Source organism: Rhinopithecus bieti, unplaced genomic scaffold (genome assembly GCF_001698545.2).
Source record: "Rhinopithecus bieti isolate Rb0 unplaced genomic scaffold, ASM169854v2 scaffold_39125, whole genome shotgun sequence".
In the NCBI taxonomy this organism is placed as follows: domain Eukaryota; kingdom Metazoa; phylum Chordata; class Mammalia; order Primates; family Cercopithecidae; genus Rhinopithecus; species Rhinopithecus bieti.
This window is the reverse complement of record NW_016816262.1, coordinates 637,661-657,846: the sequence shown is the minus strand read 5'-3', so window position 1 is coordinate 657,846 and position 20,186 is coordinate 637,661. Positions and strand designations below refer to the sequence as shown.

At 38.6% G+C, this 20,186-nt stretch overlaps 1 protein-coding gene across 1 annotated transcript; it reads left to right on the top strand.

The window, feature by feature from the left end:
• Positions 1 to 628: 628 nt before the first annotated feature.
• CBLN2 (cerebellin 2 precursor) lies at positions 629 to 6,101 on the top strand. The gene is made up of 3 exons (XM_017854708.1): positions 629 to 985; positions 4,005 to 4,124; positions 4,402 to 6,101. Exons 1-3 carry the CDS (start codon positions 629 to 631, stop codon positions 4,597 to 4,599), a joined length of 675 nt encoding a protein of 224 aa, XP_017710197.1. The 3' UTR covers positions 4,600 to 6,101.
• The last annotated feature ends 14,085 nt before the right edge of the window (positions 6,102 to 20,186 follow it).

Here is a 20,186-nt window from a genome sequence, read left to right as displayed (position 1 = left end):
GCAGATTGAAAGAATAGAGGATAGCAGGGAACAGGGAAAGGAAAGGGTTCCTTGGTGCTGTCCAAGAACGCGTGAGGATGAAGGCGAGAAGGCAAGCATCGTAGTTTTTCTTTGTCCTACGTCTTAGCCCCTCCCGCGCTGGTAAATGGGCGGGGTTGGCGTGACCTTCTGAGGGGTCTACGGGCCTTCTTATGCGATCGACGACCTGCACAAGCGCGGCCCCCCTCCCCTACGTCGCAGGCCCCGCGCCGCTCGGGAGCCTTCAGGATGCGCTGCCGCTGCGCCAGGCGTTTCTCGCGACCTTGTTTGTGCCAGATCGGAAAGGTGGGTTGGCTGTGCGCGGGACCAAGGGTGGCTTTCGGGGAGAGCCCGGAGCCGCAGGCAGTCTGCTCCCAGGTCCCCCGCTTCCCGGTGGCTCCACCTCCGGTGTAAGGGGCTTTGGGTTCTGTGCCCTGACAGGGTCGCACGGGCGCCTTTCTTCTGAGAACGGACCCTGGCCTGACCGTCAGAGCGGGGGACAAGGCTCCGCGGAGGCTGCTGCGGGGGCCCCGCGCGTTCCTGCGCGCCCTCCGCCCGCTCCGCCCCCGCAGGCTCCCGCCGCGCTGCGCGCCGCCTCCCACCAGCCCCGATGCAGGCGCCGGGCCAGGGGCTCCTCGGGCTGCGGCTGACGATGCCCTGGCGCCGGGGGGCGCTGCGCGAGCCGGGCGGCTGCGGATCCTGCCTGGGGGTGGCGCTGGCCCTGCTGCTGCTGCTGCTGCCCGCCTGCTGCCCCGTGCGGGCGCAGAACGACACGGAGCCCATCGTGCTGGAGGGCAAGTGCCTGGTGGTGTGCGACTCCAGCCCGTCGGCGGACGGCGCCGTCACCTCCTCCCTGGGCATCTCCGTGCGCTCCGGCAGCGCCAAGGTGGCCTTCTCCGCCACGCGGAGCACCAACCACGAGCCGTCCGAGATGAGCAACCGCACCATGACCATCTATTTCGACCAGGTCAGCCGCCAGCCTGCCCACCCCGCCCCCAGCCCGGGGAGAGGGGCGGGGATCTGCGCGCGCGGGCTGGGGTTCAGGCTTCTTGGACGTGGAGTTCCCAGGCTCTGTCCTCCCCCTCTGCCCTGCTACTCTCTTTCCTCCTGTTTTATAGAACGCACTCCTACTCTTTCCCTTTTCCACATTGTGGCTTTTTAAAAACTTTTAAATGATCAGCCAACTTGGCACTTGGATGACTGAGAGTCCCTTAAGGCTGTCTAAGCTTTCTAAGAGTTCCGTAAACCTAAAGATTTGAAATATATTTCCCAAAAGGAAACATTGCACGTTTTACTTTTCACGGCGGTGTGGTTGATGGTCTTCAGTCACCCAGGTGGCCACCTGAAGGATTGAGTGCATTTAAATCTCTCCACTCTCAGGAAAGGAGTCTTCCCAAGTCTCTGCCAGCATTTGGAAAATACAGCCTATTGCTTATTTTGAGGAATGGATTGGGGGAGGGATGTTTATCTTAAAAAAAAAAAAAAAAAAGAAAGAAAGAAAGAAAGAAAAAAACGTGAGGACTAGCAGGGATGGTTATATAAATACTAAACAAAATATTGTGATTATGTAAGTAAAATATATAGTAAATAAAATATATACTATAAGCAAAGCAAATGCAATATATACAAATCTTTTAAAAGAGTAGCGACTTACATCACCTTAAGCCACTTAACTTATGCCATTTGGTTCAATGCAGAGGTCTCAGAGATATGATCAGGCCTTTCCAAACCCTTCTCTGGATTATTGGTGCCCAGGTGTAACCTTCTTTTTGTGTCCTGCTCGCCTGGTTTCTGTTGTTTTTCAGAAAAAAATTAAAAGCATTATAGAGATTTCCAAGCTTTAGCTAATTAGCTAATTGCCTAATCATTTTACCAAAGTGTTTCCCACAGAATGGAGCGCCTAGCAGTCCCTGACAACCTACCAGCACTTTACTGTACGTGTTTAATTGACTTTCCTTTGGTCTGTTAGGCAACTCTTAAACTTAATAACCATAAACCTACAGACACACACTCTTGACTCTATTTAAGCCAGGGTATTTATTTCTTAATCATTGTTAAGCTTCAAGTATTTGAGGTTTTTTTTTGGGGGGGTGGGGGGGCAGACGGAGGCATGTGTCTCTTTAATTCATTTTTTTTTTTTTTTTTACAAAACGTAAAATTATTTATTTTGATTATGTCCAAATGAGACAACAATGGAATAGGCATTTGGGAACTAATACTCTATTAGTATGGTTTCCTTTATATGCTGTTATTGTTATATTATTATTATTCACTTACAATGTCTTGCAAAGTTTTCATAGCATTTTTATATCCATCTTTGCATTTGTGTATCAAGAAAGCTCTGTGATGTAGGGCAGGATAAGTAGTAGCAGAATTCTAATTTTATACATGAGCAAACTATGGCAGGGTGCATTCAATGTTTCTCTGGCTCCCCAGTTAATGAGGAGCTGAGGTCTGCTTTTCAGGGTCTGGTTGGGTGTTCTTGCGTCTACAGCAGGGATAAATTCTACCTGAATTTATCAGTTTCCAGAATGTAAAATTGAGGTGAAGGAGTTGAGGTGAAAGAAAGAAGCAGCTCCGGAGGCTTCAATGGAGACTGCTTTATTCTTTTCTAAAGCTTTGTAAGGAAGACAGCGAGCATAGCCTTATGAGACTGAGAATAGGCATCCCGAGGTGCTTGTCTTAACAATGGAGCCCAGAGTGCCTGTCTCAGTCCTGCCCTTGAGTGGAGCTGAAGTGGTGCTCCCAGCTGAGTTGAAGAAGCTGAAACAGGCATATTTCACAAGTCATTTCAGCCATCGTCATTGGCAGCGTTTCACATTGCATTGGGAATTGCATGTTATTTATCTATAATGAGCGTGTAAGAAATAACAGCAAAGGTATTCCGGTTGAAGTTTATATTCTCATTACATAACAAGATCTTAAACCCAGGATTTTGATGTTGTTGCTGGCTGTTTATTTTAAAAGGCAGGCCATCTTATTATTCTAAAGGAGTTGTGCATTTATGGATGAGGAGGATGGAGACAGCATCCAGACAAAGTGGCCAGAGTCTGTGTTGAACATCTTGTTTTGGGTCATCATGGGGGTCCCGCCACTCTTGAATTTCTGCTTATGAAACATTCACCCCTGCCCTTTTATGTGAGGAAAGCCATCTGCAGGGTCATGAGCTCGTTCCAGGTGGCTAATTTTGTCATTGTTTTGCATGTTGTAGAGTTCACATTAGCTTGAGCTAAGGCTGTCCAAGCTGCCGATTTTCTATTTATTCAAGCTCATTTACAGGCCACCATAGCTCAGGCAAGGGAGCAGCACATTGCTCAGGGAAAAGTAAGGAAAAGCAGGAGTAGCAAATGTTTTTCTGCAAAGGTCTTTCATTCAACACCCATCATCGACTACCTACTGTGTGCGTCCAGAGTGTGCCAGGCACTGGGAAACACTGGAGATCCACACCTCATAGAGCCCGTTGTCTCTGGGAGCACATGAAGTTAGGTCCCAAGCTTGAACTTGCAGAAGTGATCTTTAATTGGCCTCTTGCTCCATAGCCCCTTCTCTACCCACTCAGAATCAAACTTTTTTTTTTTTTTTTTTTTTTTGTCAGACAAGATATCACGTTGATGTACCCATAATCCCGCAGACCTCCCTGGACTCAATTTAGGATTTAACAAGCTTACAATCTTCGATCCCTTTCTCTCTGCCCTGCCCCCTTAACTCACAAAATTCACAGCCAGTTTTTGAATGCATAAATAAAATATGCTTTAAAATTTTGATTAGTTACAATGTATTAAAATATCTTTGAGATTACTTCCTGCTCTAGGATCTTTTAACTTCAGCACTGCTTCCTTCCTGGGGAAGCCAGAATGCTGAGGATGCTGAATTTGTGTTCCCAGCCGCTGGTGAAGGAGGCAGTGTTGCTGGTTATCCAAGGATGATGAAAACATACACTGAGGAGGGACTTGCTATTGTGTGCTGTGTTCCCTCTTCTTTTTCAGGTATTAGTAAATATTGGCAACCACTTTGATCTTGCCTCCAGTATATTTGTAGCACCGAGAAAAGGGATTTATAGCTTCAGCTTCCACGTGGTCAAAGTGTACAACAGACAAACCATCCAGGTGGGTAGACTTGAAACTGGATCCTTTCAGGTTTGGGTTAATAGTTCCCCATTGCTAAAGACCCCTGCACCTGGTCTCTGAGGCTGAGGGAAACAGGGTACTGGGCTATTTAGGGGTGATGCGGCTCTGAACTAGCTAGGAGTGCTCACTGTCAGGCCCCCTGATGTGTACTGGAAGGGTAGGATGGGGGTGGGAGTGGGGATATTGGCAGAGGAGAGAACAGTGTGTAGGAGTTGGGTCCTTTATGGTCTGCTGAGCTCTACTCTCTGCGTTTTAGGTCAGTTTAATGCAGAATGGCTACCCAGTGATCTCGGCCTTTGCAGGAGACCAGGATGTCACCAGAGAAGCTGCTAGCAATGGCGTGCTGCTGCTCATGGAAAGGGAAGACAAAGTGCATCTCAAACTTGAGAGAGGCAACCTCATGGGGGGTTGGAAATACTCCACATTCTCGGGCTTCTTGGTGTTTCCTCTATAAACACAGAGCCCCCTAGATGGTGGGGGAATGGCAATCTGGACCCAGGAATCCGCCCTTTAAAACCCCCTGAACTTGCTGGAATGGGGACACCTCGTTTCCAACCTCCGTCAGACTGTTGCTGTAGAAGAATGATTTCCTTTGAAACCTCCAGTACTTTTGTTTTTGTTTTTTGGAATATTGACAATTCCTCGGGAACCTGGCCTCTAATTAGTTTTAGATGACAAGGTCTTAAGGAGAAATGAAATGATCGATTTGAGCAATTTGTACCTGTGATTGTAAAGTCAATATCGGATTTTATTGTTGGGACCGTGGACCTCTTTTGTTTGTATGTTATATTGTTGTCCCAATGGAAGGAGAGCTCCTGACTCCAGGATGGACTGCAGGTTGCAGTCAGGGCTTGAAGCAGGAGCCCAAGAAAGAACCACCTGCTGGACGGTCCTTGACATGTGTTCTGTGTGCGTCTGTATAGCCTTAAGAAAAAGAATGGCTTCACTTTCATTCTGTATTCTTTCCCCCACCGTGTGGATGGGAGGACTTGGGAGGGGGATGGGGACATTGTGAACCTGTCAAGAAGTGCTTTATCCAGAGAAGCAAGTTTTGCACGATTGGACTGCAGCTTTTGTTTTGTATTGTTTGTGTTTTTTCTTGAATAGCTTTACTTTTCTTTCCACACTCAGCTCTCCCTCCTCAACCCCACTTTTATTTTTCTTGCTGGGATTGGGGAGAGAAAATATGTGTTGAATTCCTGGATAAGACCAAACAAAACAAAACATTAAAATACCTGTATGTTTTGTTTTAGACGAGACCAAACCAAACAAAAAGAATCTGTTTATCAAAGTAAAATAACACAATGTACAATTCTGCTTATTCTCTCAAAGAGATTCTAAGATGCACCTTTAGAACTATTAGTAGCAACCTGGATTTTTTTTTAAATTTATACTTCAGAATCCTTTAAGAACCTGGTGTTCCTGGGTGGTCCTGAATGGTATAAGTTGGGAATGGAAGCTGTAATGACCAAGTCCCCTAAACATACTGCTTCTTTGCCACGTGTGCTGTGACTTCTCAGCGGGTGTTTTAATTTATTTGGATCCACCTCTGAGTGAGCGCACAGTGATCAGGTGCTTCGAAGCCAACAGACCAGCTCCTCTTCCTCCGGATCCTCTTTTGATCTGCCCAGGAAAGGGATGCCCTGACACTCTCCTGCATGCACCTGGCGAGAAGCCACCTGGAAGTCACTGTGGTTAAAGATACTGGTGGAGGTACCCCAGGAGCACTGTTACAAATCCTTCTTGTTTTGGCACCTCTTACAACAACATTATTAAGACACAGCTGAGAGTTGATGGGTGTGTAATTCATATGCCAAGGAAATGTCACTAATCCCAAAGCAATCAAAGAGGAGACCTCAAACCAGATGTTAATTTGTTCTTTGTGTAACAATGTAACCAAAATATTGATGATAAAAGTCATAATTTAAGATTCAGAATAAATGGGTTTGATGTCTGGCTTGCTCTTATCCTCCACTTCGTCTCCCAACTCGTAAAATGTGTGGAAGTAAAGGCCGACTGTCAAGGACCTGGGGAAGATAAATCTATACAGTGCCTCTGTAAAAACTGTACTCTCAAACACACACACACCAGTATGTGCAGACCTGGCTGTGGGTCTGGATGGATATTGTACACTTAGATATATTTCAGTTTATACATATGTATTCTTTAAAAGGAAGATCTTGGGGGAGATATGTGAAAAAGACAGCTTAAGAAGGTTTTAGGGATAGGCAGTCTGCTTTTATCACATGTCATCTTTGATGTGGTGCAAGTTCCAATCCAGTATTTTCATCAGTGAACACTGATATAAAAGAAACTAACATTTTAAGAGCATAAGTTGTTTCCAAAAATGTGTATGTGAGGATGGAGAGGAATTAGATTCCATTTTGAAAAGAAACTCAGTGGGGATTATATAAATGACAAAATGTATAGTTTGACTAAGGGTCTAAGTTTTACTTTCCTCAGATGAAGAGCATAATGGGATGCAGAATTTTGTTTGAATTAAAATGCTGTTGCATTTTGTGAGGGAAAAAAATCAATAAAAGAGCATTAGGGGTACCTTGGCTCTGTGATTAGGAGACATACTTCCAAATAAGAACATTATTGATGAAGGCTGATACCCTAACGAGAAGGATGCTGGAATATGGTTTATTGCTCTTGGTTATTTTAGTCCTCTTTCCGCCATTTCCTTAAACTTACGTTCAATTTCAAACAAACAGGAAACCTCGTTAGAGGACAATATAATGTTCCACAGATTGAAGCGTATACAAGTACTTGTTACTTTTGTCACTTAATCATATATAACACATGTATGTTTATATTTATACCTTTATTACATACGGGTTGTTATTGGGCTATCCTGGCTAATAAGCAAGCTATTAATTAGACAATTTAAACAAGAGTATATTTCAGGCATTTATTTTGTATTAGAAAAAACATGATATTATTATTATTATTCTATTTTAGTTCATCTTCTTCTTCTTCTTTTTTTTCTTTTTCTTGAGATGGATTCCAAAACCTGCCTTAGGAAGGAGCCATGCTGCTAGTGTCTCTAAAGTGGTTTCTCATCCCCTGCAGCATCTGCCAAGGTTCTATTTGGCTGAGGATCTATGAGGCATCTGAAGCTCCTGTGTTTTGTCTACAAAAATATATAGGTCAGATCAAAATGTAAAATATGTATTTTTTTAATTGAAAAAAAAAAAAAGAGAGGTCTCTGTAAAATCTGAAGGGCCATCTGAGCCCTGTCTCTGAGTTTCAGTTTTCTCATCTGGGTCAGGGCAGTAGCCCTGCAAGGTGCCCACATCACAGGACAGCTGGGAGGACTGCACAGAAGTGCTTTGAAAGCTGGAAGGCACCAGGATAACATGGGGTGTATTCTTGGCAGGGAAGGTGTTTCTGCAAAAGCATATTTTTAACATGCAATTTATGAAAAAAATTAATATGACTGATGGACAATTTTATGAAAGTGAATATCCATATTTCTCAATAGACTATTAAAACTGTAGCACTGGGTTAGAATTTTGTCTCATTTGATTGTAGGGATGATGAGAATATCAAAATCTGTATGTTGTAATATTAACTCCATTCTCAATTATCTTCTTTGGCTGTCCTGTGTGGTTCAAGTTCAGCTCTCTGCTTCCGTGTGGAATGCCAACATTTTATAAAAATACAACTGTAATATTTTTAACACAAATAAAAAAATGAGGTAGTAATGTTATGGCATTATAACATTAAATTGCCTTGGCTGACAAATATTAGCCTTACTAAATTGTAAATGCTTATAAAACAACACATTTTTTTAAGTTAAAATATATTCTAATTTAAATCACAACCTTGATGAGTCAGCTCTAGGTCCTGAGAAACTATGTTTACTATTTGTAATTTCTGAGCCTTCATTGCATCCTAATAATTTTTATTTATGTGTTCATGTATATGTGAAATTATCTAGTTTTAAAGTGTGTGCTTATGATAGCAGCTCAGAGTAAAGGTGATTAAAAACATTGAATATTAGCATAAACACTCTCAGAATCCTGTGAGATTCATAGATTTACATAATCCTGTGAGATAGATTCATAGATTTACCTGTTTGAAACTATTTTAAAGCTAAATCTAATTATATTAAGCATCAGAAGAATTAGAAAATATATATAAAGCAAAAAGCATTTGTTGAATCTTTAATTTTATTTGTAGTATTTTCTTACCATCAAGAAATTACAATGGTCCCATATTAGTAACTATCACATAAATACTGTTTGCTTGTAAATACGTGAACGTCCCCCTCTGAATTTTTAGCATAGAAATACAAAATAAACTGCGGGGGTTGGCCACATACTCCTGGAATTGAGAAATATGTGAGAGGAAAATTTGATAAATTATTTTATGCAAGCAAAACAAAAGCGCTGGTTGTTCCAGAATACATTAGATGTCGCAAAAGGAACAAAGAATGTTCTGTCAATTTGTAGGACCATAATTTTGCAATCTTTTATAAGGAAAAATGTTGCAATGAGATATGTTTGTGTGAATAAAGTAGTGAATGTGTGTTTATATTTTGACAGCGTAAGAAGTATATAATAACCTAATGCACAGATACACATGAATGAAAGGTTCTTTTACATTATATTTAAGATGGGGAACTCACAGAACTAGCTTACAGTGAATCCTTCTAAAGGCTTTATTGAGTACTCTGTTAAAACACTTGTAAAAATGTGGAATGATTAACTGTAGAACTACAATGAGTTTTGCCCTTTTGCCTTGCTTATATGGAGATTTATTTGTCATTGGGATTCTATTTCTAAAGCTGGCACTTTGCTACTAAAATGGAATATTACAAACATATTTTTAAATTTAATATCAAAGCCTGTTAATTCTCATGAGACTCTTAAAATTATTTTCTCTTGACATTTAAAGAGCAAGCACACCAAATATACTGAAGTATGTTAAAATACAAATTTTGCTTTGGTTTTATCATTTGATGCTTTTTGTGCTCTGTATCTTTTTTCCTATGATACACTATGAAGAAGTTAGCTGATGATGACCACAATTATTAGTCAAATGTATTCGTGTATTTGCCCTGCCTTTTAAAACTTATTTTTGCAGAGAGAACTCACCAAAAGGCATATTTACTGCCTTTGCAGATGGATGGCTACAGTTTTTAAAGATATTTTAAACGTCTGCTTTGTTACATAGCTATCCATGATGCGATTGGACAGATCCAGTCCTCAAATCCCCAGTCCCCAAAAGAAGACATCACATTAAAAATCCTTTATAAGATCCAATGGATGTAAACTTTTAAAAATGGGCATGTATGCAAGTCTGTATAATAGCATTATGCTCAAACATGAATCTTAAGTAAATGAGCTTTCCTTGCATTCCCAGACCCAGTGGGGTAACTTGAAATTTGTAAGGGCAAAAGCCACGTGATTTTGCCTCCTACAGATAATAGGAGTTCTGTTGTATCATCCTAAGTGGGTTTTGCTGTGGATTTCCATCACCAGAATTACTCAAGTGTCTATAGCATCATAAATCATCATCTTCATCAGCTCGCCCACATACACTCACTCTGTAGTGTAAATGAGCTCCTTGACAACTTAATTTGGAAAAGAAATCTTCATTCCCTCTTCTTAATGCCTACAGCAGGACACCCCAGGGTTAGAATGCTGCTTTGCACTGAGGCTATCCTAACAAAATGGAAGCTACTAATTAATGAGCCACTACCACCCTTGCAACCTGACTAGTAATGAATGTAACTTTTATTATTGTTCCCCCGCTTTCTTCAGGAATGCTGACTTCTTTTGAATTTGTATCAGGTTGCAATAAACACTGAGTTGGAGAAGAATGTTGGCAATAATCTGGAACGTGAAACTCCTGAATATTTTGCTGAAGTCTGTTTGATCTAACTTTATTCATGTAAAAATACTTATATTAATCTCTTATGTCTCAAAGCCCTCAAGGATATAGGGGCATTTTCTTCACTTTATACCAAAAAGAAACATTTCTTGTGATTCTGGGTGCAGCATTATTGTGGAACTGACACTATGAAAATATTAGAGGAAAAGAATATCTAAAATAACCAAATTAATTGAGTAAAATTGGCAAATTTTCTTACTACTAAAATCCCTCATTTGCAATGTTTTTACATGGATCTTAAAGATTCCCTCCAGTCTTAAAAGTATATTATTCTATGTAACATTTATCTTCGAATTGCTAATTTTCTTTTATAATTCTTTCAGAGAGGAGATTATCACTGAAAAACAAATTTAGGACATGAGAATGTGATACTGTCTTCTTTTCTAATTCCCAAGCACCATGTCAGGATGTCATAGCACAGTTTTTGTTCTGAAATTGTAAACTCTTAAGTGGAAGAAGCAATTATAGGATTTATAAAAAATGATCTATTCTTTTGGGAACAGAGTGTAGATATTTTCTTTTCATTTCACAACATTTATGTATAGCAGCCCAGGGGCCAGAGAGTGTGCTTAAGGATGGTGATAGAAAATTGAACATACCCTCGGTGTGCAAAAAGAGCTTGTAGTCCTTAGAAAATAACATTCAGAATCATCCTGGAGGATACTCAGCTAAACTGATGGTGAGGGGGTGGGCTGGGGTGGGTGAGGTGGAAATGTAAATGCGTATTTACTGAAGTGAATAATATAATTTCATTTTTTCATATGAGGAGGATAATGTTATTGTGATGTTGACATTGAATACTGAATATCAGCTGATATCCTGACTGAAAGGGCCTCCCATTTTGAATATGGCCACAGGTCTAGCAAACCAATCACAAACTAGGGCTTGTGAACCAACCTTGGAAGCATTGAAGTGGACAGGAACAGCCGCAGAGAATTTCCATCATTTTAAAACATGAAGGGTAAACTATGGTAGCCATTTTTGCAGTTTATTATATTTTGTCTTCTATGTAGTGAATTACTTCGGAAGACAGAAGGCATGCTAGAATTAGTCAAATCCTTAGAAGATAGTCATGTAGCAAGATACAAATGAGGCATGATTTGAAGGCTATCTTAAACAGAACTGAATGGGGGTCCATTTTAACACATTGACTTTTTTTTTTTTTTTTTTTGCAAGATATTAACTTACTGAATAAAGGCATAGCTTAAGAAGAAACAAAGGATAAATGTGAGACCAAATGGCACCGGAAGAAAGTTTGAATTCTGTATGTTTTATACAGCATTTAGGTACAGCATCCTAGGGTCCAGACACTAGGGGCCAGACACATACGTGTGAGTGTGTATGTGTGTTTGAATATAAACAAATACTTACAGTCAAAATGTAGCCACTACAAAAATGCCTCTCCTGTCCCTGAAGCTGCACCGTTCCTGAAACTTGTTTTCAGCAGATGAGGAGATGATGCGCCCAAGGGCCTTTACCCATTACATGCTTCTACTAACTTTTAATCTCAATTATTTGGTCCATGTTTCACGTTTTATTTCTTGTGTTCAATCTTAGGAGTTTATTTCACCAGAAGGTAGAAATTACATCTGGTCTCCCTGACAGACAGAGATTGAGAACTGTTGAGAATAATTAGGCCATCTGGTGCTATAAATCCAATGGAAAGTTATGATCAGTGGATCATGGCCTAATCTGCTCTTCATCCATTGCATCTGAATTATCTTGGCACAAAAGAATGACAAGGGGCTGGATTTTTAAAGGAAATTGCCACATCTCCCCAGTCATTAGCAGGCAAAAGGCATGCGTGCATCAGACTGTGATAATTAGAGAAGACTTATTCTCCCCTAAGGCCTGTTACTTTTTGATACTTATTTTTTTTAATGTCTCCAAATGTACTGCACCAAATAGTGAATGTCGTACAGTTTTTACTTGTGATTCTTACCAATTCCTGAGTATAGTCATTAGAAGAAATTTTGTACTAAAATAAACTTTTCTTTTTATCTTAATGGAGAATTGAAATGAACCTAAATTTGTTTGGTTATATTTTTCCAAAATTGAAGAAACATTTGTTTCAGGAAAAAAACTCCCCAATAGATGGTGCTGGTGCTGTGATTTAAACCACTGCATCATTAGTATGCAAAAAAGCTCCAGAGAGAGGCCTCCGGGAATTCCCTTACACCAAGTTATAGAAAGACAAGAATGTGGCTTTATTTTTGCTAAATGCAAATTGACATAATTGTATAATTTGAAAACTTCAGAAATATTTCTTGATGTTTTGAGGTCAAGAAATTACTCCTCATTTCATTGTTCATATCTCAAATATCTTTGAAACATAAATGCAAACAAAATTGAATGCTGCAAAAGATGAGCTGAGAGGCCTTCCAAGTTTCTTCCTGCATACTGCTTCAAGGGTCTATTAGTGAAGCTGTAATGTGAAGGTTATAGTACAAAGTATAACAGATTCTTGCTTCATATTGATGAGAAAAAATTGCAGATACAAGAAGCATTTTGGCAGAATGATGCTGCCACTGATGTTCACAATGAGCACTGAATACAGCTAGGCATGATACTGAGTGCTGAACAATTATCTTTCCATTTAATCATTATGACAACCATACAAGGGATATTGTTACCATTTTATACATGATGAATATAATGCTCTAAAAGATTAAATGATATGATCAAAGTCTCAAAGTAAGTAAATGACAAAGGTGGGATTCGAATCCTGAACTTTCTAACTTCAGAACGTATTCTTTGAACTATTATATTATATTCTTTGAACATGTATTATATTACATGTCCAGTGTAAGAGATACTGTGTGAAAAAATATTTTTGTCAAGAAATCTATATATTCTCATTATTCATAAATATTTCTATCACAGTTATTTAAATATAACACACTTTTTAAAAAGGACAATTTAGATTTGCATGCTGCAAACATAAAATCTGTTCCATTGTAATTATAAGAGAAGTCTTGCAACAGGTGATATAAATTTACTAAACTGCTTATATTGGAAACACTAAAGTTTGGGCTCTCATGTTTAGCCATCATCCCCATGCAGAAAATGATAATGGAAATGTTTTCCCCCTGTTTCTGTTGCTAGCACTCTTTGCAAAGATAAACTCAAAATACTCAAACATGTAAATACAAATAGTTCATTTTTCCAACTATAATGTATATTTTGTAAAGGCCAGAGTTCCCTCTCTGTTTAGAATTCTGAAGTTTAGCCTAAGAAATCAAGTGCAAGACGCAAATTATCCTTAAATTGAACAATTTGCTTTGTTAAAGCTGGTCCTGAAGCTTTAAGCTTAAACCCTGGTTTGAGAAATATCTTTCAGAATCAGGAGTCAGAAAGTTCCTTCAGAGATTAGAGATCTTTCCCTGAAAGCATGACTGTTTATTTAAGCAAAATTAAAATGAATTACATGAAGTAATTACAGATTTTAAAGATGGTTAGCAGCATTTGGTTATATTAAATCTTTTTATTGCATTCTTATATCAGAGGAAAACACATTTTTTAGTTTAGGTGGTAAATGACAAAACAAAATATGTCTAAAAAAGCTTTTCTGAGAATTATTATTATTTTTTATTTTTTATTTTTTTGAGACAGAGTCCTCCTCTGTCACCCAGGCTGGAGTGCAATGGCACCATCGCGGCTCACTGCAACCTACGCCTCCCAGGTTGAAGCAATTCTCCTGCCTCAGCCTCCCAAGTAGCTGGGATTACAGGTGTGTGTCATCACACCCAGCTAATGTTCTGTATTTTCATTAGAGATGGGTTTTTGCCATGTTGCCCAGGCTGATCTCAAACTCCTAACCTCAGATGATCTGCCCACCATGGCCTCCCAAAGTGCTGGGATTACAGGCGTGAGCCACCATGCACAGCTAAGAATGTATATATTGTTTTCTTTTTTGTTGCCTTTAATTACATTTTTTTCAGCCCACATATTATTGGCTTAAAGATTGGAAATGGATTATATTTAAAATTATTAACTCTGAATTTATTATCAAGCCTTTTAATTGAATGTATATTTTCATATTTTTAATTGAATATATATTTTCATAATATTTTAAACAAAGAATAAAAATTCTCTTTTTTTTTTTAACTTGCACATGAATGTACACATGAATAGGAAGGCAGATAGATAGATAGATACTTTCAATACATGGTGGCTTGCACATGACAGAGACTCTCTCCTTGACCTAATGTTAGACGGGCTCTGATCCCTCTTTTTATGAGGCCTTGTCCTTTGGCATTGTCCTGGAGCCTGCCCAGCCCAGTTGTAGGAAAACTTCTGTTAAGTCAATTTAATATTTAAGGAGAGGTGAGTCCAATTCCTGATCCAATCCAGTGCTCCAAATTACAGTCCATGGAAGCACAGTAAGAAGGATTTTGATTTTAAGATTCTGAATGTACTGCTCAAGAATGGGTTGTAACCCCAGGCTCTGAGCAAAAAGTCTGCATGGATTTGTCTTTTTTGGCTTCCTTTTTTTTTTTGGGCTTGGGGGTGGGGGTGGGGGTAAGGACTTGACATTTGAGATGGAAACTTCTGGCTCTTTTATGAGGATGTGATATGGTTTGACTCTGTCCCCACCTAAATCTCACCTTAAATTGTAGTTCCCATAATCCCCATGTGTAGTGGGAGGGATCCGGTGGGAAGTAATTGAATCATCGGATGGGTTTTTCCATGCTGTTCTCATGATAGTGAATAAGTCTCAGGGATCTGATGGTTTTATAAAGGGCAGTTCCTCTGCACATCCTTTCTCATCTGCTGCCATATAAGATGTGCCTTTGCTCCTCATTTGCCTTCCACCATGATTGTGAGGTCTCCCCAACCACGTGGAACTGTGAGTCTGTTAAAACTGTTTTTCTTTATAAATTACTCAGTCTTGGGTATTTCTTCATAGCAGTATAAAAATAGACTAATAATACATGCTGCTCTTTTAGAAGCTGGGCAAAAGTCTCAAGTTTTTCTGTTTATAAGACATAGAGGCTGGGTTAGAGTCCTAGGCTTCTTTGTTTGCAAGGCACCACTAGTTAAGAACATGGGAGCTTCTCAGTGAACTAGACCCTTTCACTCCCCATTCCTGCTCCAACATCCTTCTCAAATCCCCACTGACATGCTCTACACTAATATGCTAACTCTGTCCTATTCCTTTCTTATTGGCATGGCTTTACTAGGTATTTTGGAACATCACTGGCTTCTTCAGGAAAATTGAGATGCCCTCTAACAGGCTCCCTCAGACCTCTCCCTTCCCAGTGCCTAGGCTCCTCCCTCCTCTTACCAGCTTAGGTCACACTGAATCCTTTAATTTGTCCCCATCGCAACCCCTGCCTTCTCCATTCCTCCACCCACTCTTGTGAGGCTTTTCCATCCTCACTCCAGCCCCTCAACTCCTGACTATCCCTTGAACTTCAGGCCCCTGCCCCATATTTAGGATCCTCAAGGATCTCATGGACCACCAAAGCCACTATATACCAGTGCAAAAGGCAATCTTAAAGTGTTGTATTAGTCCGTTCTCACACTACTACTAAGGACACACCTGAGACTAGGTAATTTATAAAGGAAAGAGGTTTAATTGACTTACAGTTCCACATGGCTGGGGAGGTCTCACTATCAAGGTGGAAGGCAAAGGAGGAGCAAAGTCACATCTTACGTGGCCACTGGCAAGAGAGCTTATGCAGGGGAACTCCCCTTTATAAAGTCATCAGATCTTATGAGACCTATTTACTATCGTGAGAACAGCATGGGAAAGACCCACCCCTGTGATTCAGTTACCTCCCACTGGGTCCCTCCCATGACACATGGAATTTATGGGAGCTACAATTTGAGATTTGGGTAGGGATACCACCAAACCATATCAAGTTTTTTTTTTCATAAATATTGGTGAAAACCATTAACTCTCATAGGTGCGCAAAGGCATACAGAGTAGCATAATGAACATCGGAGACTCAGATGCAGGGAGGGTGGAAGGGAAGTGAAGGATGAAAAGTTTCCCATTGGTTACCGTGTACACCACTGGAGTAATGGGTACACTAAAATCTCAGGCTTCACCACTATACAGTTCATCCATGTAACCAAAAACCACTTGCACCCCTGAAGCTATTGAAATAAAAAAATTATACAAAAATCATTAGCTCTCGTAGTGAACAAGTAACCTTAACACGTTTCTTCCACCAGAAACACAATTTAGATAAAAATACAAAGTGAAGCAAAGAGAGAACCAATTATTTTATATCAACTAGTGAATTTTGTATTATCATATTTACCTGACTCCTAGCTAGAATTTTAAAATGAAAGGCACAGAGTATCTATATGCATCGGTCTTTATGTGTATATACGTATATTATGTATACATATATGTGACATCTTTCTGCATCTGGAAAGTATGAGCAAATAAATTCATAAAGTCCTGTAGGAAGCTCCATTTCAATTTGTTTAGAGATGAATAAACACTTATGTATATATTAAATCCTGAAACTCTCAGAAATATAAAACTAAACCAAATGTTTTCCAGTTCACATGATTTGAGTAAATCTTTGATAAATAAGACTTAGTTTGGTATTACTGGTTTAATAAAATTAGTATGTCTTCTGAATTATCAATAATTAAGTAAAATATAAACATACATTTCTATTCTGCTTTGATTTACTTGTCAAATAAGGTAATATTTATGACACATTTAAGAGTATAAAAATTATAAATTCAACCTAAGAACAAATGTACAAAGAAGTGGTAAGAATGAATCACTTCATTCATATCAACCACAGCAGTGAAACAAAAAACCCATACATATAACTTTTTAAGATTTTTTTTTCTGATACTTGCCTAATATCCATGTGTTGTTAAATACAATTGACAGGAATACAACTTGAGATAATAGCTGACTTAGTTTAAGTTATAATATATCTGCCAAAAATAGTTTCCACAATCTTTTTTAGTAACATTCAGTCCTAGATTTATGCAAAGTTAAGTAATGCATATTCACTAATAAGTAGGATAAATTCCTGAAGCATTAATTATTAAGCCTACATGTAAGTGTGTATAATTTTAACTCTTATTTTTATGTGGTAAAGAGAGATTAAATATATTTGGATCTGTAAATAAACATGTTCTTTATGCTGCATTGAAAATTGCACTATGAAGAGGCATACACCTATAAAATTATGAGATAGTATAGTCATAAAGTTTACTAGTCAGCTACAGAACTTTTACATGTAAGAGACAATTCACAATTGTCTCTTTCCTCATTTTCATTGTGAGAGAAAGAAAACAATTATGAATGGTAAATATGCTAATCAAGATATGAAAACAAAACTAGTAAAAATATAGAGATGGGAAACAACGTGATATGCAACATATTCAAGAATGTTAAGTTGTATTTTGTTAGGAAAAAAGAGTGTAATTTTGTTCTAGGTAAAAGAAATGAAAATATAGGGGAAAACTTAATGGTTATATAAAGTTACAGAAAATTACAGAAAATGAATCTTGGAAAAGGAATCTTACCTCATGGATAAGGTTGGATGAATTTATTTATAAGATTTGTTTATTTTCTTTTGTTAAGGTTTCCTATGAACAGTACATGAATACAAAAGTAGAATTTAGTTTTCTTTGTTAAAATGACAATGTTTTCTCAGATTATTTGTCTGTTCTTAGTAAGAGATTGCAAAAGATTTTTTTTAGAAGTAATCTGCCTGAGCAACAAGGATTCTGTTTTTATCAGAATAATTTCCCATGCTTTATACTGACTTTATCATGTTCTTGATTATTTAAGAGAACTGAGTCTTCTCACTTGTTAAAAGAATGAAAATTAAAATTTTGTGATGATTATATTCCTCCTATATTTAGTTTTGAATTTTTAAATGGACACTTTGGTTACATAGGTAGCTAATATCATTTCACAATGACCTAAGATCCCATTTAATCAAATGTGTCAACATTTTAATATTAGTAAAATTTTGCCTTCCCAAAATCAAATCCCAAATGAAATATTCTTGATGTTGAACTGACTTTGAGATTCCTCTGAAGTGGCCTAGAAAATCTCAAAGGATTTGTCCTTTTAAACATCCTTTAAAAAATAGGTTTGTTTGATATGTTTAATTGCACGAAAAGGATTGTCAAAGAAGAGATGCTTAATCTTCCCTAGTTATATTTGTATCAGTAAATATTATTAGCATAAAAATTTCAAAAATTATATGAAGTTCATAGAAATCTTTCAATAACCTTATGGTCCATGCTATTTCTGGTAATAATGTTATTGTTATAATTCCAGATAATATTTTTAAATATTGTGTGTCATGGAAATAACCACATTTCCTTGTCAAATGAATTCTCATCAGATCTTTCACCATGGCCATTTACATTTTTTTAAATTCACAGATAGTTTTTGTTTTAATCTGGTTATTCTCTAAAAGCATTTGCAGTCAGCTATAGGCCAGAGTGCTTATCTTAAACAAAAAAGGACTGGTCTGAAAGACACTTTGAAAGCTATAATAGGTACTTGTGGGTACAGGCTGTTAATGGTAGTCTTTAAATTATTTTGAGACCATCCCACTAGACTGAATAAAGATTTTCAGAACTCCAGTGAAGAAGCTGATGGATTCGTAAAATTTCTAACCCCAGATCAAGTAGAATAATAATTAATTACATGGGACTGAATGAACTGATAAAAAATGATTGTAATTTTTATGGCTTTTGTTTGGAACATTGCTGGTTCTTCAATGTTCTATTTTCTGGATGTGACAACTCCTTTCCCTTCTGTATTAAACTATCTATAACGCATAAAATGTAGTATAAATAGAAGAAAACATTTATCCTTTTGTTTCTCACTAATCCCCCTAGGAAACAAGGAAGATTAACATTATTAACATTTTGCCTTCCCAAAGGAAAAATTTGGTGACTCTTATTGAGTATTCTTTATTTCATGGCAATATAAATATTTATGTACTTCAATAGGAGTCTGTCTTCCTCATAGCAGGGCAGAATTGGACAAATTGGTTACATAACAAAGGCTTTTACTGGAAAGTCATATTTGAGAATGATGTGCATAAAATAAGATCTGATCAGACAGTTTTAAGAAACTAAGATTGACTTTGTAGAGTCAGTGCTTGCAAAGCTACCTTGGAAAAACAAGCCTGGCCCTGGCTTACAGGGTTTCCAGCTTTAGAGGTGAGTAAGGAGAATCACTTTCTGGGAGATTCTGGAAAAAGGAAAATTTGGGGACCTTGAGAAGAGAGGAATTCACCCATATCTATAGGTAACGTAGGGGAAGTGTGCTGGTAGGTTCTTGGCTTTTTTCCTGGCTGAAGAGTCTACTAAAAGTCAAATCTGAAATTCCATATATAAAGTTTTCGCACGGGAAACTTAAAAAGGCCAGTGTGGTCAGTTACCATTTTTGTTGCACTCGTGTAAATCATCTGGCCAAATGTAATGAGACCACACATATTTTGGAAACAAGAATAATTTAACTTTGGTTATCTTTGACCAAAAATGATGGTGACTGTAGCGAGAAATTTTGTTTCAGTAGCAAACTGTTGCACATGATGTGGGTTATCAGGTTCTGGTCCTATTCATTGTCTTTGAGATTTTGTTACCCACCTCTAAATCAGAATGGATTCTGCATCTTGCACATTTTTCAGTCCTTACAAAATTCTCAGTTCTCCCATTTCCTCAATATTTGGCTACAATTGTTCAAATTAATTTTTCCAATATTTATTCCACTCTCCTAACATGGAGTCCCTAATAACTGAAACCTGACTTTTCACAACCTTATTGGAAGGTTATGTTATCTGATAGCTGACTCTCCCTCTTCTTGACCCTCCCCTACCGAACCCCAGAATATAAAGCAGCCCTCCCAGCTGCCACTGGAAGATCTTTGTGCGTGGAGTTGCTGCCGTGTGGTAATTGTCAATCAGGAAGCTTCCAGTCCAAAATCTAGAAATATTCTCTGCTGACTGCTCTACCACTAAGTCTGGACAAATGGTTCACTGGTTTGTTTGTTTGCTTGTTTTTGAGACAGTTTCTATCTGTTGCCAGGCTGCAGAGCAATGGCACCATCTCAGCTCACTACAACCTCCGCCCCCTGAGTTCAAGTGATTCTTGTGTCTCAGCCTCCCCAAGTAGCTGGGATTACAG

What these genes read in the sequence shown, in the direction of transcription:
- CBLN2 (XM_017854708.1), top strand. Translation starts at nt 629, where the DNA reads ATGCAGGCGCCGGGCCAGGGGCTCCTCGGGCTGCGGCTGACGATGCCC. An exon ending in TGACCATCTATTTCGACCAG is followed by an intron (nt 986 to 4,004) that starts GTCAGCCGCCAG and finishes CTTCTTTTTCAG; the next exon opens with GTATTAGTAAATATTGGCAA. An exon ending in ACAACAGACAAACCATCCAG is followed by an intron (nt 4,125 to 4,401) that starts GTGGGTAGACTT and finishes TCTGCGTTTTAG; the next exon opens with GTCAGTTTAATGCAGAATGG.